General features: G+C 39.3%; 1 protein-coding gene across 1 annotated transcript in view; it reads left to right on the forward strand.

Moving 5' to 3' along the window:
- The window catches only part of DNAH3 (dynein, axonemal, heavy chain 3), a 135,781-nt gene that overhangs the window by 65,760 nt on the left and 51,267 nt on the right, over positions 1 to 18,754 (forward strand). Inside the window, exons 36-41 of the mRNA XM_012644945.1 lie at positions 580 to 691; positions 2,345 to 2,586; positions 6,110 to 6,210; positions 7,051 to 7,156; positions 9,321 to 9,450; positions 11,783 to 12,042. Of these exons, the coding sequence (XP_012500399.1) occupies positions 580 to 691; positions 2,345 to 2,586; positions 6,110 to 6,210; positions 7,051 to 7,156; positions 9,321 to 9,450; positions 11,783 to 12,042 (951 nt within the window). The remainder of the gene's footprint in view (positions 1 to 579; positions 692 to 2,344; positions 2,587 to 6,109; positions 6,211 to 7,050; positions 7,157 to 9,320; positions 9,451 to 11,782; positions 12,043 to 18,754) is intronic.

An 18,754-nucleotide genomic window follows, 5' to 3' on the forward strand; every position in this document is an offset into this window, starting at 1 on the left:
AGAGCCTGGCTCCGAAAATACATTTTCATCTGCCGAGAGTTCCAATTACGTCAGGACAGCAATTAGGGCTTAAGAAAGGAAGTTCCCAGGGGAAATGCAATTTGCTAAAATGACCACCATTTTCTTTTCCTCTTTAAAAGTAAATGGCAATGGCGTAAAGAAAAGATTAGACACACCGAAGTTGAGCAGCCCTGTGTTCAAATCCTGACTGTACCACTGATAAGCCTGGATAAGTTACGTCACCTCTCTAGGGCTCAGTGTTCCCACCTGTAAAAGGTAGTTAGTGATACCTGAGTAGATTAAATAAGTTGGGTAATCACTTGATCCTTAGCACATAGATAGGTGCAGAGCAAATAGTAGATCCCATCCCTTAAATAATCTGAGACACACACATATATTTATTCATCCGTAAGATATTTAAACGATAGATCACAAAAAGGATCCTAGTTCCCCAGAGGTAGAAGTGACTGTGAGAATACCCCTCTGATTCCCTCATTCCTCGTTGACTTCTGACTAACTTCCAGCATGGGGAGGTTTGCAGTGATTAACTTCTTATATGAATGATGTCTCCCCTCCAAGATCTACGAGATGATGCTGGTGAGACACGGCTATATGATTGTCGGAGACCCCATGGGCGGCAAGACCTCTGCTTATAAAGTGTTGGCTGCAGCTCTGGGTGATTTACATGCAGGTAAAGCTCACATTCCTGGCTTCCAGGGAGGACAGGACTCCCTGCTCAGTTGGCTGGCTCCATGGAGCTAATGCCAGGCTGTGAGTCTTGCCAGCCCTGGATTGTGACGTCAGAGCTAGAAATAGAATGTGGCACACAGATGTCTGCAAGCAGAATATAAAGGGTGGGGGTAGGGGCCTTCTAACAAGGGATTTCTTGTGCATGCCATTAAGGCTGGAGGAATGTTCTCAAATGCTAAACAGTGGCTTCTTCAAAGGTTCCCCAGTGAAAGAGACACTCCTGTCATTGGCCTCAACAAAATTAGTCTAAAAGCAAATCATTGCATAGTTTTGTTCTTTTCCTTTTCTCTTTCCATCAATTCTTCCCTTCTCTTTCCTTCCCTTTCCTTCCCTTTCCTTTTCTTCCTTTTCCTTTTCTTGCCTTTTGTTTCTTCCCTCCCTCCCTTTCTTCTTTTCTTCTTTTCCTTCCTTTTAAGGTAGAGGGTAAAAGCTCCTCCTTTTGAATCAGACTCAGACTTCAGCAAATGACTAAACTTCCTTTATCCTCTGTTTTTGCAGCTGTAAAATGGGATGGTTGTGAGAATTAAATGAGATTATGCAGGTAGACAACCTAGCATGGTGCCTTACTCAACAAATGGAAACTATGTTTATTACCAGAGAAAGAGTTTGGGGTTTTTTTTGTGTTGTTCGTTTGTTTGTTTGTGTATGAATCACAAACCTGTGGTTTGGAAAAAAAGTCCTTTGTTGTGCATGTGTTGCTTCAAGTATTTCATTTAAAATTTTGTTCTAATACATTTAATGATTGAGTTACTGTTGGATTTTTGAGGTTTTGTTTTGAGGACTATTCTGTGCCATAATAACTAATTTGGGTGGTTCAAATTTAAGTAATAATTTTGGCATTATTAATTTCATATTATTAATTTTGGTTAGGAAACTGAATGAAGGGAAAAGAGGCTATCCTGTTATCTTTGCCTCAGGATACTGCAGAAGTGGTTCTTTCTTTAGTTCATGGCTCATGCTCTTCAACTTTTCCTTACTTTGAAGGATCATATAAAAGTGTCATTATTTTCTGTTACAAAATACGTATGCTGTGCCATCCATCAGCCTGTGTGTTCCACTTGAGTTTCAGTACTTCAACAGTGTGCATTTCTCTGGAACAAATGACACTTATTGAGCAGCTGAGAAAGAGGCTTCAGAGCTAGACTAGCCTTTCGGATAAAGAAAAGTAACCATCATTTTCCAGAACCTGTCAGCTGTTCCCTCATCTCCAGTAAAAGCCAGGGTTCGGGGTGGCCATGAGAGCAGGTCCACAAAGAGGGTTGATAATATAGCATCACTCTCCCTTTCTGCTTGAGTTCTTTGAGGCCCACTCAGTTTTCTTTAGTCCTGGATATGACTGGCACATTTGCCCTGTTTGAAATGAAACTCAAAAGAAAGCATGGTGAGAAACTAATGACTCTAACAGCCCCACAATTTAAGGCATTACCTATCCAGATATCCCAATCTTTATTAGGACTCAGCACACGTTTCATAAGGACTTTCCTTATATAGCATGTTGATAAAAGTTGGTTGATCTTTGAGATGGCATTATTCTTGTTTAACATGCTGATCTCACCAGAGCATTTTGTAACTGACATTGGACCTTCTTGCCCAGCCAACCAGATGGAGGAGTGTGCTGTGGAGTATAAGATCATCAACCCCAAGGCTATCACCATGGGGCAACTGTATGGGTGCTTTGACCAAGTGAGCCATGAGTGGACGGACGGTGTCCTCGCCAATGCTTTCCGGGAGCAAGCATCTTCACTGTCTGATGACCGCAAGTGGATTATATTTGATGGGCCGGTGGATGCTGTTTGGATTGAAAATATGAACACTGTTCTGGATGACAATAAAAAGGTACTCTGATATCAATTTTACATAGATGAGATATAAATTTTTTTATTGAAGTAAATGATTGATCAAAACTATATAAAGACAGGCCAGGCACAGTGGCTCACACTTGTAATCCTAGCACCTTGGGAGGCCAAGGTAGGAGGATTGCTTGACCCAGGAGTTCAATACCAGCCTGGTCAACATAGAGAGACTTTGTCTACAAAAAATTTAAAAATTAGCTGAGCATGTTGGCATGTGCCTATAGTCTCAACTACTCAGGAAACTGAGGCAGGAAGATTGCTTGAGCCCAGGAGTTCAAGGTTACAATGAGCTATGATCGTGCCACTGCACTCCAGCCTGGGCAACAGAGCGAGACCCTGTCTCTAAAAAAAACAAAAACAAAAACAAAAAACCCAACCTATATAAAGATATACACTTATTGCAATAAGAATGAATGTCCCACAAGAAAATAAGTTATTAATTGAATTATGCTTCCATTTGTACTTGTAGTTGATTAGCTAACTGTGTCTAGAAACAATGTTGCATAGTGGTTCAAAGCGTTGGCGGTGGCTCAGACTGCACTCCCAGCTCTACCATTGAGCTGTGTTGTATTGAGCAGGTTACATGACTTCTTTGAACCTCAGTTTCCTCATTTGTAGAAAGGTAATAATAAAATGGGGTTGTTGATAATTAAATGAGATTGTACATATGTAGTATCTGATACATGGGATACGTTTTGGTTTCCATTGCTGTATAACAAACTACACTAATACTTAATGGCTTAAAACAACCATTTATTTTTCTCATGATTTTGTGGCTGGGAGTTTTGAAAGGGCTCAGCTGGACAATTGGTCTCTAATTTTTTTTTTTTTTTGAGACAGAGTCTTGCTCTGTCACCCGGGCTAGAGTGCAGTGGTGTCAGCCTAGCTCACTGCAACCTCCAATTCCTGGGCTCAAGTGATCCTTCTGCCTCAGCCTCTTGAGTATCTGGGACTACAGGTGCACACCACCATGGCCGGCTAATTTTTCTGTTTTATTGTAGAGACAGGGTCTTGCTCTTGCCCAGGCTGATCTTGAACTCCTGGCGTCAAGTGATTCTCCTACCTTGGCCTCCCAGAGTGCTGGAATCACAGGTGTGAGCCACTATGCCCACCCTGGTCCATTAACAGAATTCTTCAGATGTCATCTGGGGCAGCCAGGGCTGGAAGAAACACAGCCAAAATGGCTTCTTCACACCATGTCTGGAGGCTCATCCCTTTTTGGCCCCTTTCTCTCTCTCTTGCTCTCTCCCTCTCTCCCTCTCTCTCTGTCTAAATAGCACCTCATCTTTCAGGCCACTACACATGGCTTGGGCTTCTCGCTTGATGATCTCTGGGTAGTGGCACTTCTTATGGGGTGGCTGACTTCTAAGAGGCAGGAAATGAGTATTTCTAAGAAATTAAGGGCCATGCTTAGAACTGACACAGCATCACTTTCTCTGAATTCTGTTGGTCAAAGAAGTCATAGGGCCTACCCGAGAAGTAGAAAAACAGACTCCATCTCTTGAGGGAGGAGGGCAAGGTCACATTGCAAAAGTGCATTTAGGATGGGAGGTGTCATTGCAGCAGTCTTTGGAAAATACATTCTGCCCCAGTAAATATAGTAGCTGAAGCCAGACACCCTGGGTTCAAATCCTGGCCTTGCCACTTACCAACTGTGTAACCTCAGAGAAGCTATTTAGTCTTGTCAGTGCCTCAATTTTCATCAACTGTAAAATGGGGATATTAGTGTCTACCTCATAATGTTGTTAGGAAGATTAGATAAGTTGATATCTGTAAACTGCATCTAATAGTGCCTGACATATAGCAAGTACTATATAACTGTTTGTTAAAATAAAATAAAATTTATCACCATTGCAAGGAAGAGTTCCTACACTGAATATACATCATTATATAATCAAAAAATATTTTCTAATTGTCTTTAAATGTCACAAGACTAAGAGTGAGTCATGCTCAACAATGAGAGGCCTTATTATCTAAATTATACACATACATAATTATAACATGTGCATAATTTTGGTTATATAATATATAAAAATAGAAATAAGTTTTATGACATGATATGGACCATCTTATATAAATTAATTGTAGAAATGTATCAGTTGGTCTTGAGATTAGAAGTATAAACACAGTCATAATCAGTGAATTTTCTAATGTCTCTACTCGGCTCTGGGTGTAAATCAAATTACAGTCACGGGTGTGGTTCTATTTTACTTTTCTTGATATTCAGGGATGACACAGCTGGTGATGCCAGCTCCATAACAGATGTGACCTTTCTGGGGATGCATGCAGTGACCTGTTTCAAGATGTGTTTGATACGGGCAGGTTAATGTACAAGGAAGTTTTTAACCAGAAATTAGGATAAACAGAAGGAATCAGTGATGTTTCCTCTTCTTTCAGGAGAGACCAAGACCGCAGACCTTTTCTTTTTTTTTTTTTTTTTTTTGAGACAGAGTCTCACTCTGTTGCCCGGGCTAGAGTGAGTGCTGTGGCGTCAGCCTAGCTCACAGCAACCTCAAACTCCTGGGCTCAAGCAATCCTACTGCTTCAGCCTCCCAAGTAGCTGGAACTACAGACATGTACCACCATGCCCAGCTAATTTTTATATATATATTTATATATATATATATATTTTTTTTTTTAGTTGTCCAGCTAATTTCTATTTTTTTAGTAGAGACAGGATCTCACTCTTGCTCAGGCTGGTCTCTAACTCCTGAGCTCAAATGATCCGCCCGCCTCGGCCTCCCAGAGTGCTAGGCTTACAGGCGTGAGCCACCGTGCCTGGCCACCCAGACCTTTTCTTATGACTTAAACATCTCGCTAGAACCCATGCTGGCAAATAGGAAACATTGCCACTGACTTAGTGTGTTAATATATCCCAAGCCTTTCTCATGTCATTGCACTGCTTTCCACAAGGACATGCCTGCTAAACAGTAGGACTTCTGATGCTTTTTTATTCCATTCCAAAAAGAATTTATGAAAAGTTCTTGTCACTCCAGCCACGGACTGGTCCATGTGGATGTTCAAAAAAGTCTTTTGTGAGTGACCTGTGCAAATAAAATAGGATACAGATGTGCAGTTAAGTTCTATGTTAAATACTGAGAAGGGGACTGTGAAACTCAGCATGGTGTGATAACTTTCTGATTCTTCATCTAAGATTGTTTCTAAGGTCAGTGATTTCCTGACCTCCCTGTTTAAAATTGCAACTCACCCCACCGTGACTGAGAGCTCCCCAATCCCCTCTTCTCCTTTATTTTTCTCCAGATCATTTTTCACCATTTTAAGTACTATATATTGTGCTTATTTTCTGTCTCCTCCCAGCAGAATGTAAACCCCAAAAGGACAGGGACTTTGGTTTTATTTTATGTACCTAGAATAGTGTCTGGCACATAGTGGATGCTCAAGAAATACTTGTGGAATGAATTCAAATTTGTCTCCACTGAAACCTTGCCCTTGCAGATGAAATTAACCCCTGTGTCCACCCCCTCTCCTCTGCTTTGCATGTTCAGCTGTGTTTAATGAGTGGAGAGATTATCCAGATGAGCCCCAAGATGAGCCTGATCTTCGAGCCAGCTGACCTTGAGCAGGCCTCGCCGGCCACCGTGAGCAGGTGAGGCAGCTTTCACTGGCCCCACCAGCCCTAAGCAGGAGGGAAGGCTCTAAAAATCCACAGGTGTGATTCGGCCCTAGCAGATCACCTGTATTATTTGTTGCCCACCTAGTTTTTCCATAAAATCAGTCCTCAATCCACACTGATGGTGGGAATGTAAAATCCAGCATGTTCTTTGGGAAAGAGTTTGACCTTGTCCCCTAAAGTTGAGCCTTCATATGCCCATGACCTGACAATTCCGCTCCTAAGTACATACCCGAGAAAAATAGGAAATCTGTACAAAAATATTCATAATGGCACAACTCGCAGCAACAAACACTTGAGAACAGCCCAAATACCCATTAACCTGAGTGAATTAACAAAATATAATATAGTCAGAAATTGTGATATTTATATGTAGCATTCAAAATAAATGAACTACACTGACATGCGACTATACGGATAAATCTTAGTAACTATCCTAAGGATAAAATCTTAGCAATATTACATATAAAAGTAAGCCCATAATACTATTTACAGCATGTTACCTTTTTTCAATGTTAAAAGCAACTAAAACAAAAATATATACATTTTAGGAATATATAGAAATGCTATAAAACTCTGTAAGAAGGAAAGAGATTGTGGGGAAGGTGAACACAGGATTGAAGATGCTGTGTTATCTCAGGTGGGGAAACCCAGGGAAGAGGATGAGGAGGACCCTATGGTTAGATGAAGGTTATTGCCAAGATCCATTAAGGCCTAGCATGGTGTCTGACTTGCAGTAGGTGCTCAATGATTGTTAGCTGGTATGAGGAACAAACAAGAAAACACCTAGACTGGTCCTCTGTCTGTGCTTCCCAGGTGTGGGATGATCTACATGGAGCCCCATCAGCTAGGCTGGAAGCCACTGAAGGATTCGTACATGGACACCCTGCCCTCCATCCTCACTGAGGAGCACAAGGAATTGGTGAGACCCTCGAACCCCTTTCGTTCCCCTCCCCCATCTCCCTACTCCTCGTCTCAAGGGCCTTCTAGACACCTGTTCACCTTCACAGTTCAGGAGGCAGGAAGAGGGAGGGAATTCCCCGGCTGTCTGCAGTTATCTTATTTCCTGGCTGCTGGCCGTTTTCCAACTTTCCTCTTCATGTGCGGGGTGGGGGGAGGAAGTGGTGCAGTCAGTTTCTCTTTCCTCTTCCTCTTTCTCCATCACTTCTCGGCTCCCCAGGAGAGAATCCCAGTGCTGAGGAACGTTCTTCATGGTGACTGGAATGTCCCCCTTGTCCCCATTGCCCCACTAGCACACATCTCTAGAAGTTTCTCTAGAGATGGACCAGTTTAGGAAGAGCTATGTTCCTTCTTGTGCTGCCCTGTAACCTGGACTCCACACCTCCCAGCTCAGGGGAGCTGGAACTGGTTAGAAACACTTTCCTCGCAGCCACTGTGAGTGACTGTTCCCTTCCTCCCTCCTTAAAAGAAGTAGAAAAGTTCAGGTTGGGTGTGTACCTGACCACACTGTCAGGCCAGGGAAGCAGGAAGGGAGAAGCTGCGTTAGTGGTTCCTTTTGCTCTTCCCTGCATTAATAGAGATGCTTAGGAAAGTCCCCACTGAGGAAGCCAAGAAGTGTCTGAGTTGGTTTCTATTCCTGCTGTGGAAATGCTCCAGGGGATTATGCAGAACAGCTCCACGTCTGTCACCTCTTATATACATGCATAATTACGAACACATGTGCTCATCCAAGTACATATCCACAGGCACATTCAGGGACCAATCTGCACACACACATGACAAAAGCTGCCAAGTCCCCATACATATAAAGTCCTTTAGGGACTCTCCGATGTCCTTGGCACAAAGTCTAACTCCCTACCAGGGCCAGTGAGACTCTGTGGTCCGGCCCTGCCTGCCTCTGCAATCTCATCACCTGCTCTCCTCCTCAGCCCCAGCTTACACTCTCCAGCCGTCCTGTCTTGTTTCCAAGACAACCCCAGGTTTGACCACCTCAAGGCTTTTGCTGTTTTTATTCCTCTTTCTGGAAATCTTGCCCCAATTTATCTCACAGATGGCTCACCCTCATCATCCAGGTCTCAGCGTAAGGTCTCCTCCTCTGGGAAGCCTTCCCTAGCTACCCTATATAAACACTTCCTATTATTCTCCTTCTTAAAACCTTTGTTTCCTGCTAGCACTTTCCATGGTCTGCAAGAACTGTATTTATTTCCTTGCTTGTTTAGTTATTTACTGTTTGTCTTCCCTGCCCCTCAGACTGTACGTTCCATGAGGACAGGGGCCTTGTCTATCTTGTCCATCGTGTATCCCCTGCACTACTACAATGCAGTTGGTAGATGCTCAATCAATATTGGTTGACTGAATGAATAAACCACATATCCATGTATACATGTATATTCATATACACACAAAAATGCATCTGTACATACATACATGCAGTATCCACTTATATCCATACCTAAGTATATATTTATTTAGTGATGGCCTGCCTCCTTCCAAAAAAAAACAACAACGTATTGGTACAGAGAAAGTCACGAAGCATAACAAAGGTGAAAAACACTAGGAGAAAAGTGAGTTGAATAATTTTTTAAAAGAATATATAGAGTGGGGAGCAGAAGTGAGAGACAAGAATCATGATACCCCCAAATAAGTACCATATGTACATATGTACATGTGGTGGATTACTAAGAATGCGACCCAAACTTAGCTCTGTGCTTTCTATGGCCCCTTTATGCAGGAGTCCTGCCTCACCAGTGTCTAACAGTCTTTTGTAAATCAATTGTTTAGAATTCCTAATATTTTTTATAAAAACGAAGTCAGATACAGTAGTTGGTCATGCATTCTGTAGCTGACCCAGAGTATCTCTAAGCTTCTCTGAGTACCTGGCTCTGGGCAGGGGTATGGGGAGGGGAAACTGAGTCAACATGGCCTATGGGTAGCACAGTCTTAGAACCATGAAGGAGGAAGCTGAGACAGGGGTCTTGCTGCCTGTGATTTTCCCCAATGTATCTGCATTCAAAAGTAATCAGCAGTCTTACAGCATCTCCAGCCTCCCAAAGTAGACCAAGCTCTTTGTCTTCAACTCACTTTCCAATAATGTATCCAGATCTCACATAGCTTTCTACTCTCAGGTCAATGACATGTTCATGTGGCTTGTCCAGCCCTGCCTGGAATTTTGTCGCCTTCATTGTAAATTTGTTGTCCAGACATCTCCCATCCACCTTGCCTTCTCAATGATGAGACTGTACTCCTCTCTGCTTGGTAAGTGCTACCCATGATTCTTAAGCCACGTGGGGTTGGGGGTGCCTTGGCTATTTCCCCTGCTCCTGCCTCTCTAGTTGCAATAGGTCTGGATGTTTGGTCTAGAGCAAGAAAGTCTTTTGGGTGTAGATAGTAGAGTTTGGTGGGGAAAGTCCATGTATTTAGTCTTGATCTGACATTGATTTTTCTGGGTGATTTTGAGCAAATTATTCTATCCTTCCTCAATCTAAAGTTCCTCATCCACACGATGGGGGTAATAATTCCTCACCTTTTTACCTTAAAGGGATATCTTAGAGGGAGATTAATTTAGATGATACATATGCATGTATCTCAGAAAAAATTTTCTGAAAACATATATAGGAAGTTTGCATATGTTAAGAAAACTTACATTACAAAAATCTGAATTCATAAGACATAGAGATACACTATAAGAAAACTAATCACATTAGTGTCCAAAACTAGGGAACTTCTTCAGGACATTTAAACCAATGGTCCTATGATGTATATTCTTCCCAAGGTAAAATCATATTTCTCTGTAACTATCCACATAAATCAAATTTTACTGGATTCTCCTGGAAATGACAAAAGATGTGTCCATTTAGAGTAGTTTTATGAATATCATTTCATTTTCAAGATGGCACTTTTGAAACTCAAGATGAATCTTCTGTATAACTTCTGGTACATGAGCATATTTTCTCTGCTCATTGCTTCCAAAGCCATTGTAGGTATAGATCAAAAATGTGACATGGTGAGCAGCTAAGTGGAGAACTTCCAAATGTTTTTTATTTTCAAAAATTAAATTCTGAGGCAGTTTTTTCAGAAGCACACCAATTGCATAAAATACCATACATTTACATTATTATTGTAAGTTTTGCATATTTTTGCAAGCTCTGTCTACTATCCTTGTCTAGTATTTCCTAGGAAAGAAGGCATACGCATAAAAAATGGACTCATTGTCTCCAACCCTGAGTGACCTCATCTCTGATAATGGATTAATATCCAGAATATGTAAAAACCTCTAAAATTCAACAATAAAAATATAAACAACATAATTCAAAAATAAGTAAAAGGGCTGGGTACGATGGCTTATGCCTGTAGTCCTAGCACTTTGTGAGCCTGAGGCAGGAGGATCACTTGAGGTCAGGAGTTTGAGACAAGCCTGAGCAAGAGTAAGATACAATATCTACAAAAAATAGAAAAATTAGCTGGGTGTGGTGGCACATGTCTGTAGTCTCAGCTACTTGGGAGGCTGAGGCGGGAGGATCGCTTGAGCCCAGAAGTTTGAGGTTGCAGTGAGCTATAATGACACCACTGCACTCTAGGCTGGGCAACAGAGTGAGACCCTGTCTCAAAAAAAAAAAAAGAAAAATGGGTAAAGGACTTGAATAGGCATTTCTCCAAAGAAGATGTACAAATGGCCAATAAGTACATGAAAAGATGTTCAACATCACTAATTGTTAGGGAAATGTAAATCAAAGCCACATGAGATACCACCTCTCACCTACTAGAACAGTTAGAATAATAAAAAAAAAAAAAACAGAAAGTAAATGTTAGTGAAGATGTGGAGAAGTTGGAGCCCTTGTGCACCACTGGTGGGAATGTAAAATGTTACAGCTGTTGTGAAAAATAGTTTGGTGGTTTCCTAAAAAAGTAAACATAGATTTATGTGATCCAGCATTTTCACTTCTGGGTTTATAGCCAAAAGAATTGAAAGCAGGGACTCAGATATTTGTATTATACAACCGTGTTCATAGCAGTTTGTTCACAATAGTCAAAAGGTGGAAGCAACCCAAGTGTCCATCAGTGGATGGATGGATAAACAAAATGTGGTATAATCATACAATGGAACATTATTCAGCCTTAGAAAGGAAGGACATTCTGACACGTGCTACAACATGGGTAAACACTGAAGACATTATGCTAAGTAAAATAAGCCAGTCACAAAATGACTGTATGGGCTATATGATATACCTAGAGTAGTCAAATTTATAGAAGCAGAAAGTAGAATTCTGGTTACAAGGGAGGTAGAGGGAGGATGGAAGGGAAAGTTCTTGTTTAATGGGTACAGAGCTTCAATTCTGCAAGATAAAAAGAGTTCTGGATATGAATGGTGGTGAAGGTTGCACAACAATGTGAATGTACTTAGTACCACTGAACTGTACACCTAAAAATGATCAGATGGCAAATTTTATGTTGTGTGTATTTCACCACAATAATAACGTGCATGTCATAAGGGATCTGGTCACCTTCATGGACAAAACCAGCCAGTTCCCAGCTTTTACATCTGTGACACTCTGCACCTGGCCCTGAGGTTCCCTTTTCTCGCTTTTAGATGAAATCAGGGAAATAAAAGAGGATGAAATTGAATTTACTGAAGGCATGTCAAGTCAACAAATCTTCCTCTGGCTGCAAGGACTGTTCCTCTTTTCCTTGGTGTGGACCCTGGCTGGCACCATCAACGCGGACAGCAGAAAGAAATTTGATTTGTTTTTCCGCAACTTGATCATGGGCATGGATGATCACCACCCAAGGCCCAAAAGCGTCAGACTCACCAAAAACAACATCTTTCCAGAAAAAGGTAATTTAGTACCTGTTTGTTATGTCCTAGTATAATAGTTTGAATTATGTGTCCCAAACCCAACCAAATGTACAGACCGTGTGAGCCCCTTACAAGAGCCAAGCAAGATTTTGCAGCTTTCCTGGGTGGGTTCACGTCTTCAGAGCTAGCTCGTGTAAGTAAGAGATGGATGGTCCTAGAGTCAGAGTCTTATGGGATATGTAACTGCTTTTGTAGTTTGGAAAAAGATGATATGACAGTTTTATTTTTGCAAAAAATTACTCATAATTCCATCACCCAAACAGAATGAGAAATACAGTCACTTTTTTTCTTACCCTTTTCTATTTCTATGTTCTGTGTGTTTACATACCTTCATATCATGGTGATTATGGTATTAATATTTATTTTAATGTTGTCATTATATCTAATATCATACTGAAATATTTTCAATTTTGCTACATAATCTTCAGAATGATCACTTCCAGCCGTTTAATCGCTATAAATATTCTTCCATGTGTGCAACATCATTTACTATAAGAAAGATGCTTCTTTTAAGAGCTTTTACTGTTTTTTCCTACCATCCAAGTAAGACATTATATAAAATTTAGAAACTACAGAGAAGAGAACAAATGAAAACTAAGATCAATGGTAATTGCTCTGTCTAGAAATACCACGTTTTGTGTTTTTACTTTCAGGGTTTTTTTTATTTCTATAACATAAAGAGGGTCATATTATAAATATTTTCCAAATAGCCTTACTTTTTGTGATTGTAAAAAACAAGCATGTGAAGGGCCATGAGGGAACTTCCAGGGATGCTAGTAATGTTGTACATATTAGGAGGGACTTGGGCTACACAGATATGTACATTTGCCAAAACTTAACAAATGTGGGTTTAAGAGGTATGCATTTCATTATACATAAAATGTATATCAAAAGAAAAAATATATAAACAAATACTGACCCCTAGTTAATGATAAACATGTGAAGTATTTATGAGAAAGTATATAGACTTTGCAATTGATTTTGAAATGTTTCAAAAAAATAATATGGATTAATGATAGAGGGAAGAACAGGTGGGTGTTAAACAAAAAGCTAATGGTAAAATCTAGACGGTGGGTATGCAAATGTTCACTGTACAATGTTTTCAGTGTTTCTGTATGTTTGAATGTTTCGTAATAATAAAATAATGAATGAGCAAGTAGGTAGCACCACCCTGACCCACAGACTCTTCCCTGCACACCTTGCACTTTTCATGTGATCCGTGCAGTTCATCTGACACACATTGGATCACTGCATGGAGATCAATCCATTAGATAGTATCAATCTGAATCTATTATAATCATTATTTTTTCCTTTAGCCTGTTGATGTGATGTATAACAATTGATTTTCAAATATTTAACCAGCTTTATACACCTGGAATAAATCTTCCTTGATTGTGATATGTAGTTATTTTCATACATTGTTGAATTTGACTTGCTAGTATTTTCTTGAGAATTTTTGCTTCTATGTTGATGAGAAATACTGGTTTGTGGTTTTCCTTTCCTGTAATGTCTTTGTCTGGTTTAGGTATTAGAGTAATGCTGGATTCATAGAAAGCATTAGAAAGTGTGCTCTGCTTCTATATATTTTATGGAAGAGATCATAGAAAATTGATATCATTTCTTACTTAAATGTTTGATAGAATTCATCAGGGAACCCATCTTGGACTGGTACTTTCTCCTTTGGAAGGGTATTGATTGTTGATTTAATTTCTTTAACAGATAAAGCCCTATTCAAATTATCTGTTTCTCTTTATGTGAGTTTTGGTAGATCATATCTTTCAATGAATTGGTCTATTTTATTTAAGTTATGAAATTTATTGGCATAAATTTGTTCATAAAATTTCTTTATTATCCTCCTAATATCTATGGAATCAGTAGTGATGGCCCTTCCTTTATTCCTAATGTTAGTAATTTGTATCTTTTCCCTTTTTATCTTGGTTAGCCTGGCTAGAAGTTTGACAATTTTATTAATCTTTCAATGATACACCTTTGGTTTTGATTTTCACTATTATTTTTCTGTTGTCAATTTCACTGATTTCAGCAATAATTTTTATTTTTTTCTGCTCATTTTTTATTTCATTTGCTCTTTTCTTTTTCCTTTCCTAAGATGGATACATAGATTATTGATTTTAGATCTTTCTCCTTTTCTAATATATGTGTGTATATGTGTGTGTGTGTATGTGTGTATATATATATTCAATGTTATAAATTTCCCTCTAAGCTTTGCTTTCACTGTACCCCATAGATTTTTTAAAGTTCTATTTTCATTTTCATTTAGTTCATAATATTTTAAAATTTCTCTTGAGACTTCTTTGATCCCTGTGTCATTTTGAAGTATGTTGCTTAATCTGCAAGTATTTGGGGATTTTTCATCTATCTTTCCTCTTATTGATTTCTAGTTCAATTCCACTGCAGCCTCAGAGTATGCATTGTATGATATCTATTTCTCTAAATTCGTTAAAGGTTTTATGGCTCAGAATGTGATCTATCCTGGTAAATGTTCCATGTGAACTTGAGAAGAATGTGTAGTCTGCTGTTGTTGGATGAAGTAATCTATAAATGTCAATTAGATCTAGTTGAGTGATGATGGTGCTATTCAGTTTAACTATATTCTCACTCATTTTCTGTTAACCTGTCAATTACTGGTAGAGGGGTGTTCGAGTAGGCAACTATAATACCAGATTTGTCTATTTCTCCTTGAAATTCTGTCAGCTTCACTTCATGTATTTTGGCATTCTGTTCACATTTGAAATGTTAAAATGGTATCTAATTTAAATTTCTTCTCTTTTTAATTAGAAGTGAGGTTGAATTATATAGAGAGTGGTAGTTTGTTTTTCATATGTTCTTTTTTTAGTGTTCTATTGTAGGCTTTGTTTTTGTTTTTGTTTTTGTTTTACAGACTGTATCTAGATGTAGGTCTGCTGTTGTTTGTTTTGTCTGTAATGTGGCGTGTCCTTTCAGGCAGCAAGGGAAAATTTTATGCTCCGGCTTCCATGTCTGTCACCTCCTCTCTCTTTGTTTTTGTGTTTTTTCTCTTTCTAGGTGGACTTGTTGTTATAATATCAGTTACCCACAGCTTCAATTATTCTCTTTACTGCCTTGAATGATTTTAATCCTACCTTCGTATCTTTTGTTTCCTTGCCATCCTCTCTTAGTATAATGATTAAAAGCACAGGCCATGGAGTAAAACTGTCAGGGTTTGGATCCTGGCTCCAACACTTCACAGCTGGGTGACCTTGAGCATCTTCCTTATTTCCTCTCAGTTTCCTCAATTATAAAATGGGGACAATAATAATAGAACATATTATTCATGATGTTCTTGTAAGGCTTAAATGAGTTAATGCACGTAAAAATACTTAGAATAAAGGATGGTGTGTCAAAAATGTTAAATAAATGTTAGCAATTTTTATTGCTCTTATCATCATCATCTCTGTTAGATCATCCATCTCACTTTCTATCTCATCTTGCCTTTTCAACTTAGCCTGGTTTTTCCTTATGGCTTTCTGTTCGTACTTCGTAAAAAATGATGTCTTTCTGCACCTTATTAGGGACACCAAACAGTTTCCTGAAATTTGGTTTTGAGTCCCGCATTAAACAAGTTTCAGAGATAGATAGACTCCTCAGGCTAATCAGGCTAATCATGTTATGTTTGTTTACATTGCAATATTTTTTCCACAGTTTTCGTATGCTGTTTTCTGCCTTCCTTATTCTTCAAGATCAATCTGTTGACACTCTGTGTCTGCAGAGATTGTGCATGAATTGCCCTTGACTCCACTCTTGGCCCACTTCGTGGTGACTTCTTTCCTCTCCTTATGAAGCTAAAAGGCTGATGTGCAAGCTCCCACTCGGTTTCTAGGTAATTTCTCCTACAACGTCTCCTGCCTCTTGCGATGGCCTCCTGTCCTCCCTCCACGTCCTACTCAACTGATACAGTATAAGACAGACCATAATTCCTAGCACACACTGCAAACTAGCTTCTTCAAACTATCTTCTTTTGCAGCAACTCCTTTTAAAAGCAAATTTGGTCCAGAAAACATTGTTGGTAAGACTAAAATGATCCATTTCAAGTGACTAACATGAACACATCCATGGAAAGTTAAGCTTTACCTTTGCCTTCATGGTGAACATATACTTCTCTCCTCCTGCTAGTTTTCAAAATTCTCACTGCTTTTGGACACGATCAGGGTACATCATATTCATAAACACCTTTAAAATGAACTCAAAGGCTGTAAATTCTGCTCTAGGTTAGGGAGCAATGGGGTGGCCAAGATTCAATGACTGCATGTGATCAATTAATGCCATCTGTTGGAAGCAGCCTTTTCTATTTGTTTCATCTATGAGCATTCACATTCATAAAAAGGAAAGATCCTCAACAGAGGAGCTCTGTGGCTTTTTACTTTGGGGAGACATACATACCTCACTGAACTTAAGGTGCCACAACTGTCTCCTTCTTATTCATTATGGTCTGAGAACCTGCTGCCCTCTCAGCCATAGAAAGATGGCCTGGCAAGGGGAGGATGAGGAGAGGATGGGACAGTCCTGCCAGATTAATTCACGGCGGGCAAATGAACAGCTGCCTAATCTTCTGCGGCTCTGTATCCTGGGATGGCCTTTTGGGAGAGACCTGGTGGACTTTCCTTCCTTTCCCCACGCCGTCTGTCGAGGTAAGATTTCTCAATCCATTTCATCTACTTCCTAATTAGAGGAGATTCTGCCCAGATTCTTTCAGTTTTTGTGTTCCGTGACATCATTCTTCTTTTTTCTCCTATGCCTTCTTAAGTATTTAGTGAGAAATTGGGAAGCTCCTAGCCAGAACTCATTCGAATCAAAATGTATGTTTTTAAGTGCTGAGTATGCTTTCTTTTTTAATGTAACAACTTTATTAAGGTACCATTTACATACCATAAGATTCACCCATTTAAGTGTACACATCAGTGATTTTTAGTAAATTTACCTGGTTGTGCAACCATCACCACAATCTAGTTTTAGAACATTTTCATCACTTCAATAAGATCTTTCCTACCTATTTTCAATTAATCTCTATTCCCATCCTTAGCCCCAGGCAATCACTAATCTACTCTCTATAGATTTGCCTTTTCCGGACATTTCATATGCATGGAATTGTGTAATATGTGACCCCTTGTGTCTGGCTTTAATCGTACTTTCTTATAACCATCTTTAGAAGCTTAAAATGCCTTTCTGCTAGCCTTTTCACAAGGGCCCAGGGTTAAAATTCTAATGGTGAAAGCTCCAAAAGGCCTTTTCTCACTTTGTGGGACATTGTCTTCTGGATCTTTCTTCATTTAGGAGCCATGGTATAAATAGAGCCCTCAAATAAATTATGGAGGAACCACAACTGGGGAGTGTACATTAAGTAAAGCAAGCAGATCTTTGGGGGATTCTCACAAGGTTGGGCTTACATCATCTGACATAGATCCTTGTTTGTCAACACAGAGATTTATTTATCTGGAAAGTGCTAAGTTTCCCTTTATTGACCCATTCATTGTGTGATCTTTGAAAAGTCACTCATCTCTCAGTTGAAAAGTTTACCTTATTCTCTTAAGTGGAGGAGAGGAAAACAGAGCTGGGGTAGGGGATGGTAAGGGAAACAGAGTCATTTGTTTCCCTGGATTTCTGCTATTCTCCCCTTTCCAGTCTTGCACCCAGACCAAAGTTTAAATTACAATCACAATGCAAAGAGAACAGGAGCCACTACTCTGATGAGAACCAAAAGAAACCCAGCATTAAATGTTACCAAGTGCCTTTCTGTGTGCCCAGAACTATACTAACGGCTTGACATATATATTTCATTCATTCTCCACAGTGGTTTTCTAAGCTCGACATAAAATCAGGCCCATTTTACACATGTGCAAATGGTAACCTTGGCCAAGGTCACAAAGCTGTTAAATCCACTTTTACTCAGTTAAATCTTTTCTCTTTAGCCTAAATGTTCCTGTATCAAGCTACAAATTATCTCCATCTCAACACCAGCAAGGGAAGAGGAAAAAAATGCTTTACTGATTCATCCTTTTAGAATCCCCTTTTTAATTACAAAAACAATTCAATACTATTAAACGGAAATTATCAATAGATATCTCTTTGTGCATACCACCCTATCACAGGTATTTTAGTTTTTAAAAAATTTTTCCTCTTGCCTGTCCACCGGATTTCATCTCTTTACATAGTTGCCATAATGGGATATATTCTATTTTTTATTCTCTTTTTATCTATCATTGTTTCTTAAGGGCACTTTCTATGTTAACAATTAGCTTTTGAAACTGTCATTTTAATGACTGAAAAACATTCCATCCATCTTATAAAACATAATTTTTCCATGTCTCCTAATGTAGGATATGTAAGTTATTTCCTTGCTGTCACAGATGGTATTGCATACTCATGTATATAGATTATTTTCATTGTGAATGATTCCCTTATGACAAATTCCCAGAAATGGGATTTCTGATTTAGAGTAGAGAACATTTTTGTAGCTCTGTAAGCATAGTGCCAGATTGCTTTCTGAAAAACGTTGTACCAGATTTGACTTCTAGGTAAAGCTGCAGAGTGACGTAAAATAACAGAAGCTCTCTTTTTAAACAGCTAATAAAATTAAGAACAACAAAAATCCTTTTAATCCTAAAAATTCCCCAATAATAACCAAAGAAAGAGTTACAACTTAATTCTATAAACATTGAAAAGTAGCGGCTA

The sequence above is a fragment of the Propithecus coquereli genome, unplaced genomic scaffold (assembly GCF_000956105.1).
Source record: "Propithecus coquereli isolate 6110/MARCELLA unplaced genomic scaffold, Pcoq_1.0 Scaffold223, whole genome shotgun sequence".
Lineage (NCBI taxonomy): Eukaryota > Metazoa > Chordata > Mammalia > Primates > Indriidae > Propithecus > Propithecus coquereli.